The 22,529-nt window shown below is 40.9% G+C and overlaps 1 protein-coding gene across 4 annotated transcripts in view; it reads right to left on the reverse strand.

Moving 5' to 3' along the window:
• Nucleotides 1–22,529, reverse strand: part of RHBDL2 (rhomboid like 2) — a 595,588-nt gene that overhangs the window by 37,041 nt on the left and 536,018 nt on the right. For all 4 annotated transcript variants that reach the window (XM_044083432.1, XM_044083438.1, XM_044083448.1 and 1 more), the window contains one exon: nucleotides 5,980–6,041. In XM_044083432.1, the coding sequence (XP_043939367.1) occupies nucleotides 5,980–6,041 (62 nt within the window). The remainder of the gene's footprint in view (nucleotides 1–5,979; nucleotides 6,042–22,529) is intronic.

The following is a 22,529-nucleotide window of genomic DNA, read 5'->3' on the forward strand; positions in this document are numbered from 1 at the left end:
CACAAAACAGAATATACTTACTTAAGTATTCTATACGCTAAAATGGAAGAAGAAAATAATTATCTTACCATATCTATCCAATACCTTGCCTTTTCTGTCCCTGGGGAAAGGATTGGGGTCCATGTCATTTTATTGAATGTTCATTTGATTGAAACCCCAATGTTCAAACCCATGTGATTGAAAATTCATTTGACTGAAAACTCATTTGATGGAAAAGTGTACAACTGTATAGAAAGAATCTGATGGTGTCACTCCTTATGATGAGTTATTAAGGAAGTGAGTCTAATAGAATATATGTACAATGCAAAGGCCAGTATCAGGTTGTACCCCCAGATCTGTAGGGGAGTGTGACTTTGCTCCAGCACTGATTCACTGTACGTGGTATTTTTCTTCTCTCCACAGTTGTGTGTCCATGGAGTTAGTATATGTAAGTAAGGGGGTACGGGGGATGCATGGGGGCTTGCCCTCCTTTAAAATACACACACACACACACACACACACACACACACACACGCTACATATTGCAACTGGATCTGATTAAAGATGAGAAAACAAAAATATGTTACTCTGAGGAACTTTATACAGTCTGTTGGGGAACTGAAGGTTGAGAACCCGGATTATTAGAAGCAGCATTAAACACATTCATCCAAGGCAAAGATGGAAAGATGGGACAGATGGACATAGGATGAGATATAGTCATGTGTAACATATATCTCCTTAATTCAGAGGGAGCATACACCTGTTTCCAAAAAATACCCAAGTCATTCTGGAAACAGTCTAAGAGAAAGGAAATTCTCCAAAGGAGGTTGGACGGACCAAGTTTTCTCAGAATCTGAGTTATGGGCTTGGGAATATGTAAGAGAAGAAGCTGTGTCGCTGTCTATGTCAAAGTCTTCTGACAGATTTTCTAAGGAATTTCTTAAGTGATGCTGCCCTCTGCTAAGGATTTCTAAGGACCAGAATTAGCCTGTAATAATTGCTTGGCTGAAGTAAGAAAATCTTTTCTAACATACACCATGCCGTCAGATGTACAACGTGTAACCTGCTCTTTTTTTTTGCAGGTAACACCCTGATAGAAGATGGCAGTTCGGACCTATCAAGGGAACTCCTTCTTCAGTTTCCCTGAGAAGCATCCCCTGGAGTATCTCCCAGATGCAAAAAAGATGGTTCTGTCATGTCCATATTAGACACTGCACTTGAACAGCTGAAGAGGATGTGGTCAATCTTCAGTCCATGGCAGCTTAAAGGAGTACTGGAGAAGATGAGGAACTGACTGAGCCACTGGTGGTGGCAAGGGCTCTTTATTATATTGTTGCATATTTTTAAGTACATTGGAAGAAGAGCCAGCAGGACCAGAGTAAGTATCCATGCTGCAGCTGAACATGAGGTATGAAAGCCAGTAAGAAGTGCTGAAACAAGTCATTTGGAAGGTAAGTTGTCAAGAACACACACACACACACACACACACACACACACACACACACACACACACACACACACACACACACACACACACACACACATAAGTAAACCACTAAAAACTCCCGCAGAGTGTCCTCCACAGGTACCTGTGACCGCCATCGAGGGGAGAGGATGACCAATGTGCTTTCTGAATTAGATTTTCTACACTGAATCCTTTACTTTGTAGGTATTCCATAACCTCAATTTCTATTTCTTTAACTTCTCCATTACTAATCTCCTCTTATTATTCTTGCCCCAAACTGATGTTTTCCTGGTGCTGCAGTTTTCCTGCTTTAAAGGTTGCTTCTGCACATTTATGAAGATCAAATGAGATTCTTATATCATCTGAAGAAGTTTTGAGAACTTGCAGTTGTGTTTTCAGTTCCCCATCTGATAAGATATGCAGTTTTAAATCATTGACAAAGAAGATGAGAAGTCTTTACACTTTGCTGTTTTCAATGTGGGATGCTATCAAATGCTTTTTTGTAGTCTATCCATGCCATACTTGGATTCTTCCCCGTTTTACAGTTCTCCACTATGACTTTATTTAACAACAAATGATCTTTTGTTCCACATAACTTTCTTTTATTGCCCTGTTGTTCTCTTGCCATAATTGAATTTTCTTCCAAATGACTATAACTTCCAGGTTCACTCTTAAGTAGGAGCATTGTTTTTCTTGTTGTTAGTCAGGTTGGTGTCTGTTTGGGGTGCACATAGAAAATAGTTCTTACTCATGGCTAAATCTTCTTGCAAAGATGTTAATACTTTTAACTAGATGTTAGGTACTGCATCTGGGCCTGGGATATTCCAATTACAGACTTTTCCTAACTTTGTTTCAATCTCTCTAGTTGTGACTTCATCCCATTTCATATGCTGTACCCTTAAACTTCTTATTCTTTATTTTACTTTTTTGGTCCATTTAGCATCTTTGTTATGTTCCACAGGATCTTCATAAATATTTCTCCAAAATGTATCTATGTCTTCTTTTTGGTAGTATTTCAGTTCCTTTTACCTTGTTTCCCAATTCTCTATAACATGTTTTTGGGTCATCAATAACTTGCTTATTTTGTACTTTTCCTTTATATTTATTTGTGTATCTTCAAAGTTTTTCTGCCTGTGCTGAGATTTTTAGTTCGTTATGTGTGATAGTGCAAGACAGATCCCGATCTGTTCTAATACTGTGCATTGCTCTTATCACGTCTATCTTTCTAAGTATTTTTGTTGATCTGTTCCCTCTTCTATACTCTTCTAACAGTGACACTTCTTGTCTTAATCGCTTTATAGTTTTCTCTGTTTGTTACTTCCATGATGGTATTCGATTTTCCCCTTCCTTTCCCTCACTACCCTGTGTTCTTGTGGTAGAACTTTATCAGTTAATAATTTATCTGCACAGTAATATATCATGTTTACTTCTGTTATATCACCCGGATCACTATGGACAGTCCTAATTACTGTGTTCATTTGTTTTATCAAAGTTCTGACTTTTTGGGTTTTATTGACCTTCTGCAGTCTATTTCTTTCATTGATCTTAGTATGTCTATCTCTATTAAGTCAACCAACTCTTCTCTTTGCTCATTTTCTTCTAAACTGATGGCACATTTTTTGTTTTCCATTTCCTGCGGGCATTCTATAGAAAGTTCTATAGCATCTTCCTGTGGCACATTCTCTTCAATTTCATCCTGTGCCATCCATTGCTCTGTCATATTGGAACTCACTGGCCTATCACTCCTCAACATTGATTGCGTCAGAGTTTCCACAGCTTCCTGTTTCTTCCCTTGGTGTCCAGCTTCAAGTGAATATTTATACTGGTTTCCTAGGACTGCTCCAAAATAGCTTCATATGGCACCTAATCAATTGCTTCCCATTTCACTGGCGGCCCCTTAATTTGGATGTCCATTGCTCTATCCTGCTGTGGTGCTTTCTGAATTAGATTTTCTACACTGAATCCTTCACTTTGTAGGTAACTCCATAGCCTCGGTTTCTTTATCTTCTCTATTACTAATCTCCTCTTCTACTTCTCCTCTTTGTCTTTTTATTTTTTGTATTGTAAAGTTTTCCATGTCCTGATTCCTTTGCCTGTATTTCTGTTCAAATATCCTTGGTGCTGCTCTGTTATTATTGATTACTTTTGTTTTCTCCTGTGCATAGATATTACACCATATTAAATCTCTTTTTCTTTCCCATGTCCATATTTCTTCTTCAGACTTCTCCTGATTTTCCTGTTTCTCCTTACTTTGTGGACTCACTCCATCATGCTGTGATGTAACCTGTGTTAGACCTTCTACACCAAATCCTTCACTTCGCAGGCACTCCATAACTTCAACTTCTATGTTTTTAACTTCTACTTTACTAATTTTCTTTTCTACAGTCCCTCTTTGTGATATTATTTTTATTGTGAAATTTTCTACATCTGGATGCTTTTGCCGGTATTTCTCTTGGAATATCTTTAGGGTTGCCTTCTTTATATTGATGAGTTTGACTTTTGCTTTTGCATAAATATTGCTTGCACCATATCAAATCTCTCTGTCTTTGATGGGCTATGTGACAGCTATGCATGCATCTACATATAATCAAGGAACCAACGGGCTGTGTGACAGCTATGCATGCATCTACATATAATCAAGGAACCAATGAGCTGTGTGACAGCTATGCATGCATCTACATATAATCAGGGAACCAATGGGCTGTGTGACAGCTATGCATGCATCTACATATAATCAGGGAACCAATGAGCTGTGTGACAGCTATGCATGCATCTACATATAATCAGGGAACCAATGGGCTGTGTAACAGCTATGCATGCATCTACATATAATCAAGGAACCAATGAGCTGTGTGACAGCTATGCATGCATCTACATATAATCAGGGAACCAATGGGCTGTGTGACAGCTATGCATGCATCTACATATAATCAAGGAACCAATGGGCTGTGTGACAGCTATGCATGCATCTACACATAATCAAGGAACTGTGACCCTTGGAAGATGTACCTTTGGTGCAGGTCCCAGTCCCTGTCAGGAATTCAAGCACTGAGAGTGTGTACCAACACACACTGCCCACACCCTCCCCATTGAGAAAAGTGACCTTGCTATACCATTTTCTTCCTCTTTCATCCCATCCACCTCTTTCTGTGCTGGGGATGACGGTGACTAATTTAAAAGCTTTAACAAAAACTGCATTCAACAATTTTTGCTGCAATCCATGTTATTTCTGCAGTATTAATATAACAAAAATGCCACTCCAGTGGCAATAAGGGATAAAGCCCCTAATTACAACTCAGGTGACCTGGGTTCGATTAACATCTCAGGCAACTGACAAAGCAGCAGGGAGTGATGGGCAGGTCCATCCTGGGAGGAAGGGTGGTACATGGGCATTTGCAGACAATGATCCCTGGTAGAGGCTAGGGACATTGCCAGAGAAAGTGTGGCCAGTACTGGGCAGTGAGCCTTGGCTGAGTTGCTGCAGAGGCAGGACAATACTCTGCAAATCTCACACTGCATGCCCTCCAGGACTATACCACACTGCCACAAAGGGGAGACAAAAGTAACAGGGTAGGCCAGAGTAAGACCCCCCCAACAGAAGCACAGAAGTACCAAGCCCCATTACCTGTGATGCATGACCAAACCCTGCGATTACCAGAATAAGTTTGAGGGGGGCATGGAGTAGTTGGTTAATCTGGTGTGGACGGGGCACAAGGGCCGAGCTGGCAAAAAAGATGGAAGGGTGGGAGGAAAAAGCAAAAAAAAGAAATGGTTTTGACAAACTATTTTAGTAAAGTTAAAAATAAATAAAAAAAATATTTATTTATTTATTTATGTTTATAAACCGGGGTAGTGAACTGATCCATAGTAGACCCATTTCTGTAACAGCTTGGGAGATACAACACAGTATGGCAATAGTTTATTTCTACAATACGTAGAGAACAAGAACAGTACAGTACAGTATATGTAAACAGAAAATACCAAAATACAGAAAGAGAAACACTAAGTATTTACACATTTACAGTGCAGCAAAATTGTAAAGAAAAAGAACAAACTTCTTGAATCTGCCTAAAGTATTTCAGAGAAATATTTGAGTATCGGTACAAAATCCCTTATGACTTCCTGGTTGTTGGTTAGGCACCAACTACAAAATTGCTTTCACTTACCAACATAGGAGTTTCTACAGGCAGTGGCTTGCAATACAAAAGTCCTCTACTGTGGCCACAACTTACGTTATGGAATGAGGAATCTGAGGAGGTGAGAGATCACCCGCATTTGTATATTTGTAGATCATATGGCCAATGGTGCAATAACATGCCAATATGGGGAGGTGGAAGATGGAAACTGATTGAAAATCTGCTTTTGAAATGAAGTTTGGTATCTGTGTGACCCACATGTACTCAGTGAGAGAAGCAGCCTTGCAGAAAAACATATTTTCAAAGTTCTGCTACTACAAATGTTAGCAATTAAAATACATTTCTTATGATTTCATTTTCCCCTTCATTCAGGACAGATGCCTGTTTTTCTATACTTACTGAATTTCCCTGTGCACGAATGAAAAATCTTCGGTAAAGTGCAAATCCCATATCAGTTGCAACTAAAAAGTGCATAAAAGAAAATCAGTCAGTCTGTTAAAGTGGCCCCCTGTTGTATAAAGCTATTATATTACTATAAAGGTCAGCAGTGTAGTTCAGTGGACTAAAGAATGCACAAGCACATTGCGACATATAAAATTCTAAAACAAAGTATGCTGGGAACTTTCCAAAAAAAGTACAATTGTGTAAGTAAAACTAACCATAACAGTAGATGTTTAAATGATCACTGCAGCAGTACCCTTAGCATCATATCCTGGCCAGGATATCACAGCCAGACAGCTTCCAAAGCATGAAGGTACCTTCTATGCACCCAAACTGTCACTGCTGACTAAATGACAAGTTTGGGCATGAAGCCCTTTAGAGCTTTCCTGCAAGTAGAGTGAGGGAGACTGATCCCTGAAAGAGCAATGCTAGGAACAGCAAAAAATAAATGTCCAAATCCTGGCATAAAAAAACACAGCAGTAAACAAGGGGGGGTGGGAGGAGTGAGCAGCTACTGTGGCAGTGATCATTTGAAAATCTACAGTTATGATAAATTTTGCTTGCACAGCTACATTACTCTCATCATATTGATCTCTGCTGCAGTAGCCTTAGCTATATAGGTAGATTACCTTAGTGAACTACACATGGGACGTGGAAGGAGAAGTCTCCAGGAGCCCCTGCAGAATAGTCCTAACAAAGCTTGATCTGGACATAGAGAAGGAATCAAGCTTATAGTGCTTTGTAAATTGTGTACAGAGGTCCAAGTGGCAGCTTCTGTAATATTTCTAGAATCCAACTATTTTCAAAAAGCAGTAGATGAAGCCCTGGTAGAGTGGGCCTTGACCCTGTCTAGAATAGCTTTGTTATAGTGAATATAACAAAAGATAATAACCTTAGGCAACCATTTGGAAATCTGTTTAGACACAGGTTGTCCCGTCTTCTTATCCTGAAAAGAAATGAACAATTAATCTGAAGATCTGAAAGATTTATTTCTGTTAAAATAGTACCTGAGTTGTGTATGGACATCCAAGGTAGGGAGTATCCTTTCTCCCTCATTTTCAGATTAATTTAGCTTAAAGTACGCTTGCTTACTACTTTAGGCAGAAAAGAAGGACTCGTTTTCAAAGAAATACAATCCCTAACAGAAAATGTGATAGAGGTGACTAACCATAAGAGCTTCCAACTCAGATACCCTTCTTGTAGAGGTCAGAGCAATCAGTAAAACTGTTTTCCATGTTAGGAATTTCAAGTCAGACAGATTAGCTGGTTTAAATGGAACAAGTGTTAGATTCTCTAACACAAAATTAAGATCCCAAGGAGGGGTCACCTGTATTCTCGGAGGCCAATTATGCAAAACCCCCTTCCAAGAACATTTCAACATCAGATTGCATTGAAAGAGGGGGAACAGTGGGCAGACATTCTAAAATACCCAATAAATAAACTGATATAGGAATGAGAAAGGCCATAGGATAGTAACTCATACAAATATTGAAGAACTAGAGAACAACTAGCCCTGAATGGGTGTTGGTTATATTGTTGGCAACAACTAGAAATCCATTTCCATTTGCTAATATATGATTTTCTACTTGCAGGCTTTTTTGCCTCCATTAATACCTTCTACATATCCTCAGTAAATAGAAGCCTAAAAGGAATTAAGACCCTATGATCCAGGTAGTCAACTGAAGTTAAATAATGTCAGGGAGTAGCAAACACTCCTGTTTTTCTGTGAGTAGATCAAGTCTGTAAGGAAGCCTGTGTTAACTACTCTTGGCCATTTACAAAACCAGGGAGAACCATGGTTGCTTGGACCAGAACGGAGTCACCACAATGATCTTGAGGGATTCTTTCCGAATGTTCAAAAGTACCCTGGATATTAATGGAAAAGGTGGGTAAACATGCAGGAACATTCCGGTCTAAGGAAAAGAAAAGGCATCTGTCTTACATGCTTTCATGCATGGAGTACTAGAACAGAATCTTGCCCACTAATCACTCAGAGAGGAGGCAAAGAAGTCTACGTGAGGAAATCCCCACACATGGATTAAATCTCGGAATACCCCCTGATCTAATTTCCATTCATAAGAGTCTGCCATTGACCTGTTCATCTTGTCTGATACACAAATTTGCTCTGCCAAAATGTAGGATGCCTGTAGAGTGAGATTGTGCTGTTAAGCTATATCCTAAGTTAACATGGCTAGTCAGCAAAGTGGGTAAGACCTGGCTCCCCTTTGCTTACTGATGTACCACATGACTGTGGTATTCTCTGTAACTACTTGTAAAGGTTCTTGGGACCAAACAGGGTTAAGACAGTTGAGTGTCTTGATCAAGGCAAGCATCCCCTTGATGACTGCATCTGTCATTAGTGTCCCACCACCCCCCTGTACTTTCATTCCTCTTGAAACTGTTCCCCAAGCAAAGTCTGAAGTGGCTGTGCTGACTAACTGCTTTACAGCAAGTAGGAAGAAGGGGAGACCTGGATTTAATGATATTTTTTGTCTATATCAAAAATCTTCTGTTCTGACAAACCCCAGGACTGGGTAAGGGTGTTGATGCGGGAACCAAATAAGTTTCAGATACTACTTGCTCTTTCTCATGTGGAGTCTTGCCAGGAGTATCATGAGAATCATAGATACTATGAGATTCATAATCCCAAGATAATCCTTCACACTGACCAAGTCTAAATGGAAAGCCTTAGAAATAGGGTTAAAGATCTATTTTTCCTGAGAAAGAAAAGATATTTGAATTGAGGCATTTAGTTTTTATTTAGATTAGTACAATAATTTTTTGTGCAATATATACTTACATATATTCTAAGTAAGTGCAATATTTACTTATCATATCCATAATCAGTATTATTTAACTCACTCAAGTGCAATATTTGACAAATAACTTAGGCATTTCAATCTGTAGTGTGTTTTGTATTACTTTAAATAGGGTAGTTAATTTAACTAAGGGAAGGGTATTCTTTTTGTATATCAATGTTAGTAAATGTCTCTGCTCTTTCTTGCGTGTATTGGGAGTAGTAGTATATTTGTTAGTTATGTTTTTTCCTCTACTTGTATGTGTTGTTTCACTTTCCTTTGTAATCTCAAGAATTGAGCTGATGCACAAAATTTTGTTTAGGCTACACGTGTGTAGTTCTAAATGACATTAAAGTTTACTTTAACCTTTGACTTTGACTTTAGTTGACTTCTCGGGAACACAGTCTTGTGTGAAGGAGTCAAGAAAGACTTTTGAATATTCTCTTGGAATACCAGCTTGTATAAGAGATCTCTCACCCAAGAGAGAGAGATTCCTGACACTGAAAAATACTCTGCAAAGATAAGCAAGTCATCTAAATATGGAAAAATCTGAATACCCTGTAGGCTGCAATGATCTGGAGCTTGGCACTTTGTAAACACTGATGGTGCTGTGGATAGTCCAAAGGGTAAGGGAGAGAACTGATAATGGAATTCAGACACACAAAACTTTAAGAAACATCTGACGTCTGGATGAATAGGGATGTGATGAGAAGCATCTTTTAAGTATAGTATTCCCAGGAAACTTTTTTTTTAATCAAATTTCTTTTTATTAAATATTTGTTCACAAAATATGCAGAAAAAGATAACAAGACATATACATGTGGTACAGCTGACATTAAAGAGTGCATACCATAAGCAAGTAATAATAGTTATTGCCCACTTTACTCATTAACATTCAAATTAAGTAGAATTACCATTTGTGTTACTACAAGGATATGGTTATATGGGTCTATATTAGAACCTTGAAAGGACTAAATCGCGAACGCTCATATGAGCGAAAATGGCAGACATTGAAGGGGGTCTTTTGCGATCGCGGTACAGTGGAGAGTGGTATATTTGCCCTTTCCTCACTGGTGCGATCTCGGAGTTGGAATATATAGTTAGCGGGGGGTGTGTGGGGGGAGTGCAGCCCCCCACAATAAAGAGTTTGATGTTTTCTGTTTTTGCCAATATGAGCGTTTGCGGTTTAGTCCTTTTGAGATTCTAATATAGACCCAGTTATATTATAAGTTAGTCCAAGAGCTTTAATCATATAGCAGTTCTCTTGTACATTATTTTACAACTGCGAGCAATATTAGCGGTATAACATCAACCTATATAATGATAACAATCTACTCTACTAAACCTTATATATATATATATATATAGGCAAACATCCCACCTTAATTATTGTGGTTAGTAATCGCAACAAAGTGATGTGTTTACTATCCATATATAATTAGTATATAACATACTGTTTATGACAGATTTGTTGCCAGGAAACTTGGAAGGGGAAGAAGAGGTAGCAGGTTGTGAAGTGACATCATTTTGAATTTGGGCACTATCACAGACAGGTTTAAGGGAAAAGAAATCTAAACTGATCACAGGTGTTTTTCTTTCTTTGGCACTAGGAACATACTTGAATAAAATCCCTTCCCCACCTGGGAAGGAGGAACTGGTTTTACCAATCCTTGAGACATCTTGTGACGAAGAACTGGTTTAAAGAAAAGATTCTGAGCTGGAGGATGAGGAATGACCCCATGAAATGGAGAAATTTTCTCCTGCTGACATCTGTAACCCTGATGAATTATTTTCAGAACCTGTTTGTCTGAAACTATTAGTTTCCAAAGGGAAAAATGAAGATTCAGGCTTTCTTAGGTTCATAGGTAGGTACTAGGCTATCTGCTTGAAGGCATTTATAAGCCTAGCCGGAATGTGTTGGTTTTCGCCACCTCCTTAGATTAGTTTCCTGTGCCTCTGTCCAGCAGAGCCACTGAAGTGATCCTCGAGGTATACTTTCTGTTTCCCATCCACTCGTCAAGGTTTCTCTTGAAGAGTGTTAGTGAGGAGCTCTGCCTAATGTAGATTGGAATCTTGTTCCAGAGCATGGGAAGTCTCTGGGACAGGAATCTATCCCTCCAGCACGTCCTATTTATTGTTGTGGTGAGGTTTAGATCCCTAGAGCGTGTGGCTCAAGGGGATATGGTTTTCTTTAGGTGGAGCATGTCCATCAATTATAGGTTGGACATGGCCTTGTATGTCAGGCAGAGATCACCTCTGAGTAGGTGGTATGCAACCGAGTATAGCTGGAGTCTCTTCAGTCAAGCTGCATAGGGCATCTGTTTGAGGTACTTCTTGGTGAGTTACTTCTGTGGTCTTTCCAGCTGTTGCAGATGTCTTGTAAAGTACATCCCAAATGGGGTATTGTACTCTATGATGGGTCTGATGATTGATGAGTAGAGGGGCACAATGACCTCTTTTGATCTGGATGCAAACCCTTTTGTGATTAGATGGGCCACATAGAAGGATTTTCTAACCACTTTGGCAATGCAATTATCAAAGGAGAGATTACTATCTACTTGGGTTCCCAGATCCTTTATTACGTCTTCCGTATTTAGGGGGCTACCACCTATGTGTTTAAATTACCTGTTAAACTGTTGTAGGCTACACACTCAAGTGTGATAGCCATTTCTGTGCATTTAAAGTGTTTTTTTTTATTGTATCTGCATTATTTTCTGAAAAATAAAACAAAAAAACAAAAAAAAAAATACTTGTTTTCCCACCTTTCTAAGCTAGTATAGTCCAGTTTTCAGGTTAGTGATGAATTCAGGGCTATGTTACAAGTTTCTGTGTTTGCCCATACCTTACTTGGTTAGAAGGAAGTTTCTCTGTTCACCTGTGAGAGAGGGGAGCCTTGAGCAGCCTATCTTTCCCTGGAGGAGTGGTTTCAGCCAAGAAATTAGTTTATTGGTCATTTTGGGCTAATTTCTATCTCTTCATTTCCCTGCTATAAAACCCACATTAGTTTAGTGCAGTTTTGCACTCTGGGCAGCGCCAGTTAGCTAGGGTGTAACTATTCCCGGCTCCACAAAGTCTACTCTTCAATTTTTCCCTTAGAACTAGACAAACTTTCACCTTAAGCACTCAAACTATTCACTTCTCAGCCCGGCACTTGCTCGAAACTCATAGCAAGCACTAATAAACCTTAGCACTAGACCCCCCCCCCCCATACTGTAGAGAAGGACAAGGCTCTCTATTCGATCTTACCAGCCAATCAGTAAAACAGTTCACTGTACCTAGCCAGGCATGTCCAAAGGGCAGTTTCAGGTGTACTCTCCGGTCCAACTGGTGAATCTGGGCATTTTGAGGCAATGTTATAACTGCCTCATGTACACAGACAACCCTCTCCTCCTACCACCAAACACTAATAGATGAGAGAGAGCAATTATACAGCCAAAGTGGAGGCTAAGCTCTCTCAACCCAAGTCTGGTCCAGACAGTCAAGAGGAGAAGGGAATTACTTGCATCACACCACCAGTCTCACATAGACCTATGAAACCAGCACTGGCAAAAAACACACATAATACACAAAAACATACTTGGGAGCTCTAAATAAAAATCTGCAAAAGCAACAGAGACCTCCATAGCAGACATCCAAGCAACCTCCACCCCCTCCAACACAAACCATGAAACACATACTTCACATAACCAGTGTGCCACACAATCACAGTCCTTAAGGCAAAACAACATACCCAACACACTAGTAATAGGTGACTCTATAGTCAGGCACACTGACGTCCCACTCACTAGGCTAAACAAGGAGAAGGTTACTGTTAACTGCCTAGTGAGTACCAGGTTCCACCACATAACACAAGCACTCAGGTCACTCCAGAACAAGTACAAATACGACTCTGTCATTGTCCATGTTGGTTTGAATGACCTGAGCTGTACCTCCCTGGACTACATGAAAAGAAATATGGAAGAGCTCTCTGATCACGTAGCCCAGGCCAGTATGACCCTGACCCTGAGAAGCATCCTGCCTCACCAAGAATGATACCATGGTATAAAGAAAAAAATTATCAATTTCAAAAATTGGCTAAGCTTCTGGTGTCATTCAAAGGGGATCCCATGTATGTCAGCCTGGGATGACATGCTCAACAAGCCATGCTGCTTCGCTAGAGATGGCTTGCACCTGTCACTCTTAGGCTTTTGAATACTGGCCAAGGCTCTTGCCACCCCCATAGTACCTTTTTTTAGGCAAGGCTCAAAACACAAACCCATCACCGTAAATAGCACAAGTAACAAAAAACTGAGGGTAATGCTACTCAGTGCCAGAAGTCTAAACCTCAAAATGCACGCACTCGAGGCACTCCTCAGTATGGAGAAAATCAATATATGTGTAGTAACAGAAACCTGGTTTAAGGCTTCAGAGAGCACCCCAGCACTACCAGGCTACAACTCATACCATACATTTCGGCCACAAAACCCGGACTGAAATACAAAAGGTGGGGGCGTATCCATATTCATCAAGGATACCCATACCTCCAGGTTAGTGGCACAGCACGATGCTTCGGAGATCATCCACGTGTGACTAACAACGGGCAAAACTTCAATTCAAATTGTAGCTTGCTACAGATCACCCACCATGTCCCAGGACCCCCATTCCACATTTCTGAAACACTGGGAAACATAAAGGTCCTATCAAACACCCTGATATTGGGTGATTTCAATTACCCAAACATTAACTGAGAGAACTACTCAAGTACTAATTCCCTTGCTCAACATTTCCTAGAATTTATAAACTCAAATGCCCTGGATCAACTGGTCAACACCCCCATCAAAGGTGACAACATATTGGACCTGGTCATCACCAACATGGGCGACCGGTGTTCCACATTGGAGGTCAACCCCTTGCTGGTTAGATCTGACCATAAACTAATCACTCTGGATATCCACATTCCACCCTCACCCCCGGTCAAAGAAACCACCATGAAAAACTTTTCAAAAGCAAACTTCACGTTACTTAAGACTGGTGTAGAAGGTTTCAAAGCCCCCATGCTAAAGGATAACGCTGCCCAAGCTGCAAAATCCTTTACTAATGCACTCTATGGGCACCTACAAGAATGCATGGATCGTGCTATCCCAAGCAAAACTAAGACTCACTCCTCCAAGAAAAGGAAACCAGTCTGGTGGACCCCTGCCATAAACAAACTATACAATAGAAGGAGGAAAATTGTACAGAAAAGAGTAAAATCCCAAGAAGGGAAGACATCCATGATCAGTATCAGCAAGAAACTATGATCTCTTATAAAATCATCCAAGGCGAGCTTCGAAAGAAAAATTGCCAAGGACTCCAAAGATAACCACAAGGCATTATTTAGCTATGTCAAGAATCTAAGTGACAATTCTCAGATCTGCTCAGAGTTAGTGCAGAATGGCACAAAATACACTGAACCAACCGATATTGCCAACATCCTGGTAGACAGGTTCAGTGCAAACTTCACCCCCCTCTCACCCCCAAAAAGGCCCATAACCATACCAGAAGAATGTAGTGCCCCTGAAATGACAGACAGGTTAAAACAGCCCTCTCCAAAGCCAAAAACACAACATCAATGGGACTGGATGGTGTCCCAGGCTGCATTCTACATGATCTCAAAGATGAACTAACCCCTCACCTAAACACACTGTTCAAACTCAGCCTCTCCACAGGCAATGTGCCCACAGAGTGGTGCAAAGCAACAGTTATTCCGCTCCACAAAGGTGGAGCCACAACAGACCTCGGGAACTATCGCCCTATAAGCCTGACTAGCTTGGTCTGCAAGGCTATGGAGCACATCATCATGGATCTCATTAACAGAGATATTGGGAACCTCCATACAGTGGACCCTACCCAGTTCGGCTTTGTTAGGGAAGATCATGCCTCCTAAACCTGGTGAACTTCTTTGAGACAGTTACCAAGGCTATAGATGAGGGAAAGGTGGTACACACAGCCTACCTAGACCTTGCAAAGGCCTTCAACACCATTCCTCATTCTGGTATTATAGACAAGCTCACCTGCCTGAACATAAACCCCTACGTCACAAGATGGGTTGCCAACTGGTTCACGGACAGTGCCCACATGGTAAGAGTTGCAGGAGCTAGGTCTGACTCTAAACCGGTTACAAGTGGCGTTGCCCAGGGCTCAGTCCTAAGACCCCTCCTGTTCAGCATATACTTCTCAGAGGTACAGGCAAGCACAGGAGGACTATGGCTGACCAAGTTTGCAGACGACTGCAAACTAGGTGCTATAACTGACTCTCCGGCTGACACAGACATCTTCCAAAAGAGTCTCACTGAGACAGATACCCGGTATCAAAACCATGGCCTCAAGCTAAATGCCAAAAAGTGCATAATCATCCCCTTTGGAAAAAACAAAGTACCCACAGACTCTTGACGAAAAAAGGGACCAGGATGGGAAGGGTTCACAAGGTCTCTTGAACAGTCATTCAGACTTGTTGAAGTTTCCTTGGTTTTAGGCGGTTCAAAACTTCTTTTTGGAACCCCCTTCCCATTTCTTTTTGAATATCTGTTTATCTGTATTTTGTCGAGACTGCATATTGAGGAGATAGAAAATACCTTGGAAATTTTGAAAAAGGAGGGCTGAAAAATCTTAGAGATTCCATGGATCAGCTTGCCCCATTCATCACAATTTTTTATCACCTATGCAGCAGAGAGGCCAAAGGCTAAACCTCTAGCCAAGGAAGAATTTAAAATCTCATTTTAACATCTGCGTGGTTCTGAGAATGCAGTCATGCAAACGTCATCAAAACAATGTCAGTGGACATAGCCCTGGAAGAAGTATCAAAGGAGTCATACACACATTGTAAACAGTGAGTAGTGAAATGTGCAATAGAAGAAACTAAATTATTTAAAGCTGATTTTCCCTCACAAGAAGAAACTGCAAATAAAACATTCCTCATACTTTCACAATTTGTCAGAATAAACTTTAAAACATGAGCCTGACAATTCAAAAATTAAAGTTTTTTCCCATATCTATCAACAATGTTCCCATTATTATCAGAAAGAGAAGGATTAGAATTACCTAAGTGCTTAACAGAAGTGGGATCAACTATGACTATGGCTGCTGGGTCAGTTTTGGGACTAGCATAGAAAAAAAAAAAAGACTGAGGAAGTTTATACATTCTATCTACCTTTTTATTGTCAGTTGACTGATTCTCAGGAAAATTTCAAGTACAAAACAAACATCCTGTAAAACAGACAGAACAGGAGGAATGGCTGTAGGTTCTGGAAAGTCCTTCTGTACTTTCTGAGGGACTGAGAAACCTCAGTGTTTTCCCACTGAAAACACTGGGAGATGCTAGCAACAGATACAAAGAATGAGAACACCCACAGGGAGAATCCGAAATGGAGCAACTCCTCTTAGTCTGAATCAGAAATCTGAGGAAAAAAAACATTATCAGTCCCTGCACCATCCTATTCAGATTCAGAATGTTGAATCCCTTCAGGAAAAGTGGAATCTCTCTTTCTCTTGCCAGAAACTACTTTACAAGAAGGATCAGTGGTCTGAATTATACTCTGTCAGACTGAGTAGACTACTCTTGTCTAAGGAAATCTATCCAATGAAAACTGAGGAGGCGTACATACATGGTTGATTTTCTGTTTCTTTTTGACAGAAAAAATGGGACCAACTGTGTTACTAATGGTAGCAGCAGTTTTCACAGGGATGGGCACAACATTCTGACACAATAGGAATATTTTCCCTGTTCCCTGTCCCAGGACCGATGAGAGTGGCTCTCCCTTAACAAATGAGGGTACCACTACAGCCACAGAGGATCCAGGGTAAAAGATGAGTGGTCTGCTGTATGACAACTAGTCACATCACAGTCACCCACCTGTAGTTGAGGCAAATTGCTAGCCTGCTGTGTTAGCAAAGGCTGTTTGCTTAAGTTTTCTTTCTGTGGCTGGAAAACGGACTGATCATGAGACCCACAGTCTATTACATGGTCAAGCCAAAAATGGTGCCTCCTTCCCAGGGAAGACAACAGTAATTGCTGGTAAACACTACCAGTCCACAAAAGTTGCTTTTTTGATAGAGAAAAACAGTAAAATGCACTTTAAAATACTATGCCAGGCACACAAAAGTAAAATAAACACAAATTTTCCACAGAAAAAATGTTTTTAGTTACTTTATACCACTTTTAAACTGACATAGAAAAACATGCTTATGGAGTCCACCCTTTTTCAGTATGCATCAAAAAGGCAAGGCTCAAAAAGAATGTGACAACCACCTGGAAACTGTCTGTTTGGACACAAGTGTTCCATTTTCTACCACTTGACAAGTAATAAATTGCTGATAAGCTTTTCTAAATGGCTTGGTTCAATCAATACAGTACCTAAGCTGCCTCTGTACATCCTGAGTATGCAGAATCTTTTCTCCCTGCCTTTTTTTGAGTTCTGGGTTGAAAACTAGGAAATAGATGGCTAGATTCAAAGTAAACTCTGAAACCACTTTGGGGATGAATGAGGGGTTTGGTTCACCCATCATGAGAGCTTACAACTCAGATACTCTTCTTGCAGATGTCAGAGCAATCAATGATGAGCATAGTTTTCCAATTCAAGAACACTGAATCAGTTTGATGCACAGGTTCAAAGGTGACCTAGTCAGTTTTTCCAGCACATAGTTGAGATCCCAAGGAGGAGCAACCTGTTTATGAGGAGGTCTCATGTATAAAACTCATTTCAGAAACTGTTTTAGCATAGACAGAGAAGAAAGAGGCATGCTGAAATGGCAGCAAGATGAATCTTTGTAGTGAAATAAAAGCAAGGCCAGAGGAAAGTATCTCATACAAGTATCTGAGCATCAATTGTAAAAACTTCCTGATAGGCCCCTGGTTTCTGGATAGGCACTAACTAGAAAACTGCGTCCACCTGTGACCATATAATTTTCTAGTAATTGACTTTCTTGCCTTCCCATTTAGAATCTCCTAGTGTTCTGACTGAAGACTGCTTCTCAAACAAACTGATAAGTATATTTTTGGCACTTTAACTTTTCAGAGTTCTGCACTGTCTTAATTTTTGCTTGACTGAATTATATACATTTGCTGGCATTGTTTTTTGTTTTCTGATTTATTCTGAAACTGGTCCTCCCAATTCCTGTGGTGTTCTTAAAGTTGGTATAACTGGTCTAATAGTGTTTGTGTTATCTAATTGTTTCAATGCTTGCTGATTTATAAAATAGTCCCTGTTCGTAAATTCCTGCATACCATTTAGAATCTCTTTGTGTTTTGACTGACGAGTACTTCTCAAACAAACTGATAAGTATATTTTTGGTACTTTATCTTTTCGGAGTTGTGTACTGTCTTAATTTTTGCTTGACTGAATTATTTATATATTTGCTGGCATTGTTTTCTGTTTTCTGATCTGTTCTGAAACTGTTTTTCTCCCTCCCACCATTCCTGTGGTGTTGTTACAATTGGTGGCTTTGCAGTTGCCCGCCCCTACTGTAAATTTGATCCGGGACACACCTCCCAGTCTAGTGTTCATTCTACCTAATACAGAGAGAGCATTTGAGAAGGCCAACCCACTTAGGTTCTTAACCTTGAATTATCTTCTGCTCCTCCTTTCTCCCTTTGCACTTTACTAAAAAAAAAATCTCCTTGTGTTCTGACTGAGTGTGCTTCTCAGCTAAGTATATTTTTTGCACTTTTTAACTATTCACAGTTAAATAAAACAACAACAGAATTCAGTTCAGAATATATTTTGAATAAATTGCATTCATTTAAATTGTATTTGTTTTAATACTGCTACACACTCAAGTGTGGTAGCTTGCACTGCACTTTCAATTGTTTTTAGTGCTGTTTTAGCTGTTTTCTGAAAAAAAATCTAAGCTTGTTTCCTGCCTTTCCTGTAACTAGTCTAGTCCAGATACAGATTTGCTGTATCCAGGACTGTTAGTAAGCTTCTGAGCACCCCCCCCCAAGCCTTTCTATGTTGGAAAGAAGCCTTCTAGCTTATCAGTGGGAGTGGTAAGCACTAGATAGCCTATCTACCACTAAAGGAGTCGTTTCTACCCCAGAAATTGTAGTTTATTGGCAGTTTGGGCAGTTTTTCCATCTCTTTCAACTTTCTGGTTTAAAAGCCCATGTTTGTGCTTGTTTCCCGCCTTTCCTGTAACTAGTTTAGTCCAGATACAGATTTGATGTATCCAGGGCTGTTTGTAAGCTTCTGAGCCCCCCCAAGCCTTTCTGTGTTGGAGGGAATCCTTCTAGCTTATCAGTGGGAGTGGTAAGCACTAGATAGCCGATCTACCACAAGAGGAGTGGTTTCTGGCCCAGAAATTGTAGTTTATTGACCGTTTGGGCAGTTTTTCCTTCTCTTTCAATGTTTTGGTTTAAAAGTCTGTGTTTCCGCTTGTTTCCCACCTTTCCTGTAACTAGTCTAGTCCAGATACAATTTTTTCCTTAGATCTACTAGTTCTCTCCTCTCCTATACTTTTACTGGCTTATTAGTTTAGCACTTTACCAGACTTCTTGCAGGAATTATTTTAGCACACAAAAGTGCTACCAGCACTAAACGTTCTACAAGGAAACAGCTCCAGTACTTATAATTAATGCCACCCCTCCAGGCATGTCTAAAGGGCAGTTCCCTGTGCTTTCTCCTATTAACCTGGTAAACTTGGGCATCCTGAGGCAATGCAGCAACTGCCTCATGTACACTGACAACCCTCTCCTCTTAACCTCCCAACACTCAAACTTGCGAGAGATGCATTTATATATCCAAAGAGGAAGCCACGCACTCTCCAGCCAAGACCAGAATAGCTGGTCAAGAGGAGATGGTCAACACTTGCACCACACCACATGGAAAACATAGCCCTCCAAAACACACATCATCACTGCCTTCACATAAAAACACAAACCACACACCCACCTTCGTGGAGACTCTCAGTAAAACTCTACCCAAACAGCAGAGACCTCCAAGGCAGAAACGCACTCACCCACCACAACACAACACTAATCACAAGACACATAACGCTCCTAAACAGTGTGCCACTCAACCAAAGCCCCTAAGGCAAAACAGCATGCCCAACACACTAGTCATAGGTGACTCGATAGTGAGGCACACTGATGTCCCACTCAGGTTGAATAAGGAGAAAGTAACAGTCAGCTGCCTGTCAGGCACCTGGATCTGCCACATGACGCATACACTCAGGTCCCTCAACAACATGTACAAATATGACTCTGTCACTGTATATGTGGGTGTGAATGACCTGAGACGTACCTCCCTGTACTACATGAAAAGAGAAATGGAAGAGCTCTTGGATTATGTAGCCCAGGCAGGTATGACCCAAGCCTTGAGAAGCATCCTATCATCACCCAGAATGATACCACAGTACAAGCAGAAAATGATTTATTTCAACAACTGGCTAAGTTTCTGGTGTCATTCTAAGGGGATCCAGTATCTGTCTGCCTGGGATGACATGACTGACAGAACTCGATGCATTAACAGAGATGGCCTGCATCTGTCACCCCTGGGATTCCGGATACTGTACTGACCAAGGCTCTTGCCACCCCTATAGTTCCTTTTTTGGTGGTGTTCTAAAGATCAAATTACCACCATAACAGTTACAAACAAATGCAGTATGAGGGTCATGCTGCTCAATGCTAGAAGTCTAAATCTCAAAATGCACTCACTAGAAGCACTCCTTAAAATGGAGAACATTGACATTTGTGCTGTAACAGAGGCCTGGTTTAAGGCAGCAGAAAGCACCCCTGCACTACCAGGCTATAACTCATTCCACACCTTTTGGCCCCAGAACTTGGACCGAAACTTCAAAGGCGGTGGTGTTTCCATATTCATAAACGATGCGTGCACCTCTAGACTGGTAGCCCAACATACCGTATCTGAGATACTTCAGGTGCAGCTAACATTGGGTAAGATACTGATTCAGGTCATAGCCTGTTATAGGTCCCCAACCATGTCCCAAGGTTCACACTCCACATTCCTAAGCACCCTGGAGAATATTAAGGTCCAACATAACACTGTCATACTGAGTGACTTCAACTACCCCTCCATTAAGTGGGAAAACTACTCATGTACCAATACACTTGCCCAACATTTCCTGGAATTCATTAATTCCAATGCCCTGGACCAGCTCGTTCTAACTCCCACAAGAGGTAGCAACACCCTTGACCTGGTCATTACTAACATGGGTGAACATTGCTCTACACCAATAGCCAACTCTTCCCTGGTTAGATCCGACCACAAACTAATCACCTTGGAAATCTACACCCCCCTCCCCCGCAAAGGTAACCACAATGAAAAACATCTCCAAAGCTAACTATGGGCACCTAAAAACAGAGGTGGATGCAAATGGAGAATAGTTGCATGACCGCCGAATCATACACCAATGCACTGTATGAGAATAGTTGCATGACCACCGAATTATACACCAATGAACTGTACGAACACGTACACAAATCCATGGATCTTGCCATACCCAACAGAACCAAAACACTTTCCTCCAAAAAAGGAAGCCAATCTGGTGGTCCTCTGCCATAAACAAACTGCAACAGAAGGAGGAAACTGATGTGGAATAACGTAAAGTCCCAAAACTGGAAAAATTCCATTATCAGCCTCAACAAAAAGTTGAGATCCCTCATCAAATCTTCTAAAGCTAGCTATGAAAAAAGAACTGCAGCAGATAGTAAAGACAACCACAAGGCCTTCTATAGTTTTGTAAAGAATCTCCACGGCAATACCCAGATATGCTCTGAGCTACTGCACAATGGTATCTCCTATACCGAGCCAACAGATACTGCCAATATACCGGCCGACAGATTCAGTGCCAACTTTACCCCCCCCCCAAAGGACTAATCACAATATCAGTAGATTGCCAGTCACCCAGTATTACTGCTGCACAGATTAAAACAGCACTGTCCAAGGCCAAGAGTACAGCTTCTATGGGACCTGACAATATCCCTGGCTGTGTTCTACATGAATTACTGAGTGAACTGGCACCTCACCTGTGTGCCCTGTTCAATCACAGCCTCACCTCAGGCTTTAACCCTACCAAATGGTGCACTGCTACAGTCATCCCTCTCCACAAAGGAGGAGTGTCTACAGGCCCTGGGAACTATTGTCCCATTAGCCTGATGAGTCTGATATGCAAAGCTATTGAACGCATCATCATGGACCTAATAAACAAGGATATAGGGAATCTCTAAACTCTGGATCCTACACAGTTTGGTTTTGTGAAGGGTAGAGCATGCCTGCTCAACTTGGTTGACTTCTTTGAGTCAGTCACCAGAGCTATGGATGAAGGCAAGGTGGTTCATACAGCCTACCTTGATCTGGCCAAGGCCTCTGATACCATTCTCCACTCAGGAGTCATAGAAAAACTCACTAAGCTAGGCATCAACCCCTATATCACTAGTTGGGTTGTAAACTGGCTCACAGATAGAACCCACAGTGTGAAAGTAGCTGACTCCAAGTCAGACTGCAGACCAGTCACGAGTGGAGTTCCACAGTGTTCAATCCTGGGTCCTCTCCTGTTTGGTATCTATTTCTCTGAAGTCTAGGCCAACACGAAGGGACTTTGGCTGACAAAGTTCACAGACGATTGCAAGTTGGGAGCTATTATAAACTCCCCAAGTGATGTTGACATCCTACAGAAAGGCCTCACTGAGACCAAAGACTGGTGTCAGAACCATGGCCTTAAGCTCAATGCCAAAAA

The sequence above is a fragment of the Protopterus annectens genome, chromosome 1.part1 (assembly GCF_019279795.1).
Source record: "Protopterus annectens isolate FY-2018-M chromosome 1.part1, PAN1.0, whole genome shotgun sequence".
Classification (NCBI taxonomy): Eukaryota; Metazoa; Chordata; order Ceratodontiformes; family Protopteridae; genus Protopterus; species Protopterus annectens.